This window comes from Thermobia domestica, chromosome 10 (genome assembly GCF_964235325.1).
Source record: "Thermobia domestica chromosome 10, izTheDome1.hap1.1, whole genome shotgun sequence".
Taxonomy (NCBI): domain Eukaryota; kingdom Metazoa; phylum Arthropoda; class Insecta; order Zygentoma; family Lepismatidae; genus Thermobia; species Thermobia domestica.
Window position 1 is genome coordinate 196,230,255 of NC_137463.1, and position 10,331 is coordinate 196,240,585.

The 10,331-nt window shown below is 38.6% G+C and overlaps 1 protein-coding gene across 1 annotated transcript; it reads right to left on the reverse strand.

Moving 5' to 3' along the window:
* Positions 1-7,093: 7,093 nt before the first annotated feature.
* Positions 7,094-7,660, reverse strand: LOC145661722 (protein GVQW3-like). Its single transcript, XM_081727057.1, has one exon. It carries the CDS (start codon positions 7,658-7,660, stop codon positions 7,094-7,096), a length of 567 nt encoding a protein of 188 aa, XP_081583183.1.
* Positions 7,661-10,331: the final 2,671 nt, after the last annotated feature.

Consider the following 10,331-nt stretch of genomic DNA (forward strand, 5'->3'; position numbering starts at 1 on the left):
CATGGGAGTCAGGGTCAGGGGTTGAAAAAGTGGTGACATTGCGTATTTTTATCATGGCACTTTCATTGCAATGTATGTGGGATGGAGTTCATGAGGGTTGAGGAGTGGGGTGGAAGGAGTTTAAGAGTTTTTGGTTAGAAGTTGTGACACTTTCATTTCTACGTGTATCCTAAGCGTGAAAAAGATTTAAATATTCTCTATCCGATCCCTATCCCTCAAAGAAGGAGTGTTTCAGCTAGTAATAAGCTATGTAATTAATAGGCATGTCTAAAGAGTTGGTAACCATACATAATTGACAGGCTTGCAGCCGTGGACGGTAGGGAGCCTTGCTCATCAGACCATAATGCAACATGTGCAACATAATTACAGAGAATATAATGTAGATATTGGTAAGATATAGTGTATTTTAAATTCATTTTAATCCCTTTAAAAAAAATACAAGATCAAAAATGTAGAAAACAGCTAGGAGCAATGGAACCTATATATCTTTCCAGCGACATTTTAACACGGTTTTCTTACGTAGTAATTCCACATTAACATCATAAATAAAATATCGCAAATGGAATTGAATTACATTAATCACAATAAGTGGAAAGGCGCGAAATCCGTATGGATTTAGAAAAAGAGTCGAAATCAGAAAGGATATAAAAGAAGTACCTAAACCCGCGAATGCCGACTGAAGTTGAAACTGTCTTATGTGTTTCTGGATAGATCAAGGAGGATGCAAATGAAAATGAGATTGACAACTCAATTGTAAACTATACAAGGAGAATAAATTTCAACATAGCGTAAGTGTTGCTTGTTTCTCAATTGCAAAAAGATAAGAAAGTGGATATTAATGAGTTTTAGATTTTAATAATGCTACAGTCGAACAAGGGCCCACAAATTTGGAAACTTTTGAAAGATGTATTTACTTTATTAAGAAACAATGCTACTGCATTGTACTTGTGCAGGTCGATATTACTTTGAATGTATGATTTCGTAAAGTTTATAGAATATTGTTTTCCCTTACTTTTCGTAGACTTAGCGACCATACCTCACACTTTAGGCGAGACAATCCTGAATTTTTAGATTGGTGTCTTGATGTCAAAGAAATGATTGACGAGACGCACTAACAGTAACGGATGCAGAGTTTTCGTAATGTGAGTCCAGAAATGAAAATGAAATCTTTGAGTTAAACGTCCCACGGTTATGCCTTGTGTAATAAAGGAGACGGTGATGATGACAATTAATGAAATGGTGGAATGAAGAAAGTATGAGGAAACGGGAGAACTCCAAGAAAACCCACGCACTCGGTGTTTGCCCACCGCCGAGGAACCCCATGCACCAGAGCTGAAGATCTACCACTGAGTCACCATGGTTCCAATATGAGTCCAGGTTGGGAACGGATTAGATAGAGTAAAACAAAAATAATAACATGTAGGAGAAAGTGGGGGAATTGTGCGCACTTAAGCAATTTCTGTTATAATTGGAAAAGTATTTCTTGAAGAAACATAAAATTTAGCTTAATTCTTCTCCATCCTTTCTCCTTTAGAATGAAACAATTAAAATTGAAGGGAAACAAAGTGTACGTGAGTAATGAAACATCTAATGCAAATCTACACTTGTCCACAATTTCCCAACCTATGGAGTAATGATACGCAACGGGTAGAGCAATGGTACGCAGTGATAAATAGTTCAGGAATTAAAATGTATATGCAGTTGTATATTGAATGTTTTATATACACATTCAATAACATACCATCAAAGTAAAGAATAGCCATACAAACACACGGAACGTGAAGCAAAGCTACGTGACGCGAAACGAAGAGGTGTGTTCTGTGTGTTAGTCCTATCTCGACTTTCGCTTCTAATTTTCTCGTGAGGCTTCGCTTTGTGCCACACTGATTCACGTCACATTCTGTATGTTCGTACTCTTAGTTACTTGTATTTTCGTTTACAATAATCGCACACGTAAGTGTTGGCTGTATCGACTTCTGAACACTGTGCATGGTCCCATTCACTGCAAAAAACACATCGATACCACAATTCATTGTTTTTTCCAAAGTGACCTCAAATTCTGACACGCTTATTAGTGTCTTCTACAATCAAAGTACTGCCTTGTCCTAGTTCTAAGTCTATGTCATCCAATTCATCATCATCACCAAAAACAATTTCTTCTCCCTCAATGTCTCACTCAGACGACTCTGGAAGTTGCCTTTTCCATATCAGTTTCTTCATGATACTTTTCTTCCACACAAACGTTTATAGTGTTTCGCTACTTTATTCCATTCATTTTCACTTCCTTCTTATTTCTTCTTTTGGGCCTCTGCTAACTTGGGTTTAATAGGCGTCCTGGTCATAATTTCTGAACGTTGTCTTGGTCGCCGAGACTTCTTTACAGATTTAGTATCCCCCTTCCCTTGACGTAATCTCACTGGGCCAAAGGGAAGGAAAAAATTATTTCCTGCAGAAGATGTTGAACGAACAGGATCGTTAGGAGTTGGATGATTTTGTTCTTTAGGATTTGGAGGGCGGTTCTGCAACTAAGTCTTCTCTATTTAGAATGTCACATGTTTTGTTCGAACAACAACCTTCCGATGTTGAAGGCACAAGATCATCAGGATTTGGATTGTTTTCTTCCACTGAGTCTTTATCTACACTGTTTGGAATGTCACATGATTTGGTAGAACCTTTAGGGAAGCCCAAATCTTCAGCGATAACTAGTGTGACGTCCTGAACAGGAGGAAAATCATGATCTCGGAACTTGTCAGGGTTAAAGAGAAGTATTCCTGTAGAGTTGAAACCTGAAACATCTTTCTTCATTGTGGCAACTTTCATGAAAGCTTTATTTAAAAGTTCAGCCAAATCATGTTCTGTCACCCTCTCATGGCAGTTGTAGTTAAACGAAGATCATATTCCATATATAATACATTTTTCATGGGACTAAAAAATATTACATCGAGCACCTGCAACCTGTGCAATGTGTGACGTGGTAGTGGCACAATATGGATGTGGTTATTCCTTCAGAATTATTAACTCAGTTGAAATATGGCTGGCATGGTTATCTAAAATAAGCAGCATTGGATCACTTGCTGTGGGTTTTATACTTGTTTGAAAATGAACTAGCTACGCAGTGAACAATTGTGCGTTTGTCCAACCATTTTTCGAATTCTTAAAAGAAAAAGCCAATATTCCTTCCTATTCCTTTGCAATTGAGGTGTCATACGTTTCTGTGGATATATAAGCATTGGAGGAATATAAGATCCAGCGGCATTGACAGCAAAAACACCACTTATTGTACGTCCTTTTTCTGCTGAAGTAGCAGTACCAATTCCCTTCACACCTTTCGCAGCGTAAATCTTCGGGAACTTCTTTGGGACGACGGTGATGCAGTTTCATCCATGTCGTAGATTTGGCTTGGTTCAAATTTAAAGTCATCTGCAACTTTCTGAAAGTTTGACAGAAATAGCTTCGTTTCTTCTTCATTGAATACAGTAATTCTATTTAAACGTGTTCCTTCAGATTGTCGTAGAGTTTCGTTTTAAAAATCCGTATAACCAGTCTTTAACTGCTGCAGCCTTTTCTTTATTGAAAGAATGTGAAATTTAACCCTTATCCGGGCAAGCTATTTTTGTAATGTAGACGGCAGCTGGGGGTCTTACCAACTCTATTAGCCTTACCAACTCGATATGTTCATGGCTTTAACTTCGACTAAAGATAGAAGAATTCAGAATTTTATGACATCGAAATATGTATGGTTATTGAGAAATTCAAAAATAAATATGAAGCTACTGGGCCTGGGAGGCCCCGGTTGCCCGATCGTAATTCTCTTGGAGTTAACCCGTAGAATAACTTTGCCTGCGTTAAAATATAATCCTTCAATTATGTTTCCACTTTAACAGAAAACGTTGATTTTCTTCCAAGCCGTGTTGGGGTAGACATAGCACGATTTTCTACAAGCCTTTTTCGTAATTTCAGGTATGTTGAAGCATCTACCAACTTCCCGTATTTATCTTCTTTCATTTTTGATAGCGTCCGAGCGCTTCTCAAACTCTCCTCAGAGTAGGAATTCTCAGTATTTCTGTTGTAATTTCTAGGGATCTGCAAACAAAATTGAAACCTTGGTATCAATACATGTTTCACTTTTAACGGCATTTGGGGAAATTGTGCGCACTCAATTATATACAAGAGGAAATCGTGCGCACCCTTCCTCCGAAGCGCAGAATTGCCCCACACCAACATTACAAAACAAAACTTACTAGAAAAGTATAAAAAAGTAGGTATATACCTATAATAAGTATAATATAGGTATAAGACTCATAATAAGTAGTCATGTCTATGAACAAGGTCATGCATTATCGAAACAAGCATAGTTTAAAACAGTAGAGTAAAAATTTAAGATATACCTCATTTTTCCTCAACAGCAAAATAACAAGAAAAGGCAGGAAAACAAACATCCACTCGTCCCACACAACACAATACAACAGGCGCGAAATGTCCAATGTGGCAGTAGTTCCTGTGACGACCGCTAGGTTGTAGCATCAATCCAAAGCTCATTCTCTGGCTCGTAACTTCGGAAAGGTGGTGAGGATGATTACCCCCCGCGCACGATTCCCTCACTCTCCCCCACGTTATAAGTAAGTTCATGGACACGTTTAAATAAATTACATAAATGGATTCATGTACCTGTAAACGATAGATGTATGCAAGGAAATACCTGAGAATATCTAAGCGTGTAAGAGTAGGGGTCTACTTGTTTCACAATGTAAACTAAAGTAAAACAGGTACAAGAGATTTTATAACGGCATTCTTTTCTTGAATAGAATCAATGCTTTTATGCGTTTAAAATGCTCAAAAATCTTGGTACGTATATTCCAAGTTTAAACACATATGAATGCCATCTCGTGTCTCATGTAACCGGCTATAAAAATAGAGTAAGCTACCCAAGAATGTTATTATAATTCACATGGTTTGACTATAGCTATCTTTATGCCCTAACTCCTTAAAGCTGAAAAACAATCATCATTAAATCTAATTGGTTTCTTTCTTTTGCCCATGAATGTTCGGTCAAGACATTAGGCTCTCCGTATGTGAACATATAGTGTTTTTTTGCTTTATTTTTATTTGAATCTTTGCTTTGACGTTCTTAACAATTAAGATAACGGACTAGAGTTTGGGGTTCACATTTCTATTCTCGTTGACACTTGCACTTACTTGGGCTCAGGATCACATCCTTCAATAAGGCACGTGCTTACTATTCTCGGGCACGTTCTTGCTTGGCTGAATCCTACAGCTCTAAGTGGCTCTCTCGCTCACTAATTTCAACAGCACTCGCACTTGAGCTCACTAATTTCGGAGGGACTCGTGCCCACTAATTCTATTTTATCTTTGACTCATTAACCTCAAATGAGCTCGAGTTTTGGCTCACTTTTCTCAACTGGGCTAGGTATCACTACTCTTAGCGAGGCTCGTTCTCACTATCTTCAGTGGGGCTTGCACTCACTTGGCCCATTCACACAGCTGGAGTTGTTGTGGAATGATTTGAGGAACGTCAGGATAAAGTTGAACACATCCACCTCTCCTTAACACGCACGTTTCTAAGACATGTACGAATTTGAGCATCTGTGATTTACATGTTTCATGGTTCCTACATCTTCAGAATGTTATTTTTGGGTATCTGTAAGTTAGCTTATCAGATCATTCGTTCGTCTCGGTGTATATAAATTAGACTAGAAGTCATAGCGTTAAACGTATTCAAAGTCAACTTTAAACTTAAGGTTTTATAAAATTTTCTAGTGACTTCTTTCGAAGGTTCTTCTCACTCAAAAAATAATAGTAGTTTGCTAAAGGATGCACATCAAAATTTACGACTTTGCCGAAAACCACTCCAACGATTTTGTTCATATTTCTATAACATTAACAGCCCTCTAATCTATATATTTAAAAATGAAAGTGACTATATTTGTAACTTAATAACTCTTGATCCACCCGAGCGATCTCGAACATATTTTCAACATAGATGCGGTTCGAGCCTGAGGTAGTTTTTTATCATTTCACTTTGACGGTAGAACTTAGGAAAGTGGGGGAGGGATAATATTTAATAATGATCGGAAATGACCGATAAGTGTCGAATCCGCAGTTTTCGGGGTCACTGAGTAAGACAGTAACACTTCTGATGCCGTTTAAATCCAAATTCAGCCCCCTTGGTACTCCTAAGTGGGATGATGACATGTAAAGATAATTCAAAATGACCAATATTAGTGACGAATTCATAGTTTCTGGGCTCTCTAAGTTGATTGGTGACAGTTTTGTTGCCCATTATGTCCAAATTGAAACTAATTCTCCCTGTACGAAGAACAGGTATTCTGCTAGTTTAGTATAAGTCATGTTTCTGGGAAAAATTAAAAATAAACAGTTTACTCTTGTGGGTCATTACTTTTTGGATCACTGTTTTCTTTATACTTCAATATTAAATCATCATTTCATTAACAACCCTTTCCCGTTAAACCATTCGTCTTAGAAGTTCCAAAAGTGGGTAGATTATTCTTGGAGGTGAGCCGGAAAATACGTATAAAAGTTGAATAAGAACTTTATTTTACAATTATTCAGGTATTACAATATGGTCTCCTTCAAAGTACTCTCCCTTAGACAAGATACACTTCTGCCAACGCCGTTTCCACTGTTGATAACATTGCTGAAAGTCTTCAGTTGGGATGCTGTTCAGTTGCCGTGTCGTTTCTGCCTTGATGGCTTCCACATCTCCCAAGTGCCGCCCCCGAAGCACCATTTTGCATTTCGGGAACAGAAAGAAGTCGTAAAGGGCTAAATCGGGTGAATAAGGCGGGTGGTCTGTCACGGTGATTGAGCTTCGGGCCAAAAACTCACGCACAACGAGCGACGTGTGAGCGGGCGCATAGTCGTGATGAAGGATCCACCTGCCCCCTTGTGCCAAATCCGGTCGAACTCGGGTCACACGAGCTCTGAGACGTCTCAAAACTTCCACGTAAAACTATCCGTTCACACTCTGGCCGGTAGGGACAAATTCCTTGTGAACAATGCCCCTAGAATCAAAGAAAACAATCAACATTGTCTTCACATTGGATCTTGCTTTTCATGACTTTTTTGTTCTGGGTTCTCTTGGTAGCTTGCATTCCTTGCTTTGAGATTTGAGCTCCACATCGAATTCGTAAAACCAGGACTCGTCTCCAATGATGACTCGGTTGAGAAAATCCCCTCTTTTCTCTACTTCCAACCAATCCTCACAGCATTCAACCCTCTTTGCTTTCTCTTCTGGAGTCAAGAGCTTCGGTACGATTTTCGCACACAATTTCTTCATTTCAAGTTTTTGTGTCAGAATTTCGTGAACGATTGTTTTGGGAATTGACAGATCGTCAGCAATTATTCTGACTGTCAATCTACGGTCTTTAAGAACACAAGTCCGTATTCGTTCAACATTTTCATGAGAACTCGATGTCGACGGACGTCCTGGGCGAGGGTCTCCTTTCACGTCTTCTCGGCCTTCCCGAAACCTTTTTAACCACTTGTTCACGGTTGGTTCCTTCAGAGAATTGTCTCCGTACACTTGTTTCAAACACTCAAAAATCTCACGGACATTCTTAATTAGCTTTGCAAGAAACTTGATGTTGATGCGCTGTTCCTCAATCAGAGAGAGCTCCATGCCGACGGCAGGTGAAACAGGGTAACTTTCAACAAGCAGCCACGCACTCCTACTGACACGCAGATCGCTCTGACTCGAACTGAGCGTTGATGGGATTGGCTATAGCAATAGTGCCACCTGGCGGTGACTGCAACCTGTAAAATAAAGTTATTATTCAACATTTATACTATTTTCCGGACAAACCTCGTATATATATATATATATATATATATATATATATATATATATATATATATATATATATATATATATATCCGAACGGTTTTGTGAAGTTCTATAAAATACTGCCCAGTGCATTTTAGTAAACATTTCACAAATATTGAATTAACAACCGATTCTTGATAAGAGCACTAAATGTTTGAACGCATCACGGTATTCCCAATTCCATCACAAACTGTACACTCACGTCTCATATAGTCTTGATGCTGAAAAGGGACCATAAACTTCAATAAATTAATAAACAAATACATTCATTAACAACGTTATAATGTAGGGTAAGCCGTTTCTTCTTAAGTTATCCACAATAATTTTTTAAACGAATAGTTTTCTTAAGAACTGCTCAGCAAATTTGGATCATATTTCATAAGCAATTCGCATAATGTACCGAAAGTTTTTTTTCTGTAATAAGAGAATGTTATCGCCCTTTCGCAATCTTGGGTACAACATGAGTGTGAATATTCATTTCCTATACAGTCGCCTTGATCAATTCCATGAGAACTTTGGAGATTGTAGGATGAACAGGGAGATTTTTTCCACCAAGACCTGAAGACGAAGGATGAGTGTTATCAAGGGCGATGGGACAAAAATGTGTTGGCAGATTACTGCTGGAGTATTAAATGAAAGTGCCCCTTGGTTCTCAATAAGCGCAAGAGCTACAAGCCCATTTATTCCTAAATAGAAAGTGTTCGTCTTTCCATGATTTCATATGCGTTTCTTGTATTACTGTAGCCTGTGTCTAGATCAGAGATGGACATTTTTGATAGCTCTCACTCACCCTCACCCTCAGTTGACTCCCTCACAGTCACCCTCAGCCACCCTCATCCTCAGTTGACACCCTCACCCTCAATCGACCCCCTCACACTCACCCTCACCTTCAGTTGACTACCTCACCCTCAGACTCAGCCACCCTCACCCTCAACTGACTCCCTCACCCCTCAACCATCCTCATCTTCAGTTGACACCCTCACCCTCATCCACCCTCACCCTCAGCCACTCTCACCCTCAACCGACTCCCTCACACAGTTACTTTCATGTACTAAATAAACAATAAGTAAGGGTAAATATGATTATCATTCAAATGATTGAAATTTATATAGCATACATAGGTATACATTATACGATAAACGGTATATTATTATTTATATTCCACTAGCAGCGTTCACCCCGCTTCGCTGCGGTCACCCCGGAACGCAATAAACTTTGTTACTTAGATAATTTTTACTTTTTCGCTTTCAAATTGCAGTAAATGTTAACATTATAGCGCCTGTCATTTATGTTAACCCGCCGAGTGACACGGTCATGCGGGTTGCATATAAATACGTTTATTTTTACCTATGATGAACTAATAACAAAGGATTTGTACGTATGGACACTTGAATGGTCAATTATCTCAAGACACTGGTAATTAAAAATTAAAGTGATATGATAAAAACCATCTAGGGTCCAAATCCTAATAACCCCCCAAAAATAAAAGAAATTGGTTCAGCCGTATTAGCGTGATGAGGGAACAAAGGTTTTGTACGTTCTCTTTTATAATATAGATATATCTATCTGTCTATCTATCTATTATATATGCCAATTCTGCACTGGACTCGCTTTCACTAATCTCACTTGAGCTCGCGCTCGGGTTCACTTCTCTCAGCTGGCCTCGTGCTCGGGCTCACTACCCTCAGTTGGACTTGCACTCATTTGGGTTTGTTCTGACTTATGTTATTAGTACTCGGGCCCGCTCTCAGTTATTGAGCCCGAGCCCAGTTGAGCGCGAGTGACGATTTCAAGAGCGTCGCGCTCGAGAGTTTAGACACCTACTGTATGTGGTAAGCCAGATTTGTAAAAAAAAAAAAAAAAAAAAAAAAAAAAAAAAAACTATTTTTAGGATTTTTGGATATCTTATGACACGGTGCTGTTGACAAGTTTGCAAAAATGGAGATAAGGTGCCAATAAATATCACAACTGTTGTTCTTGTCTGCAACTGCTGTTCATTAATTGGTATGGTAATGCAGCTGGCAAATTTCGCTTCATTTCTGGGAACAATATGTGGCTTAACACAATATTGCATAAGTCTTTCATATATATATACAGGGTGTTTCAAAACAACACCAACAACGTTTGGAAGGTGATTCCTGATAACCAGACAAGACAAAAAGTATATATCAACCTGGGTGCACAAATACTTCCTTTCTTAGTTATAGGCTGCCAAAAACATGAAAAATGAACTTTAACCCTTTCACTGTGGAAGGCGATGGAAACAAATTAACCTAACCTGCGAATGTCGATTATAGTCGACGTGTTAAAATTTGTCTGTATCTTGTGTTTGTCGATTGTAGTCGCCAAAGGTTTTCTGTGTGATTTCTATTGTTTATCGAAAACAATAGAACACAAACAAAAATGAACGGTACAACTTTGGCGACTACTCTCGACAAAGCCAAGATACGGACAAACAAATTTTAAC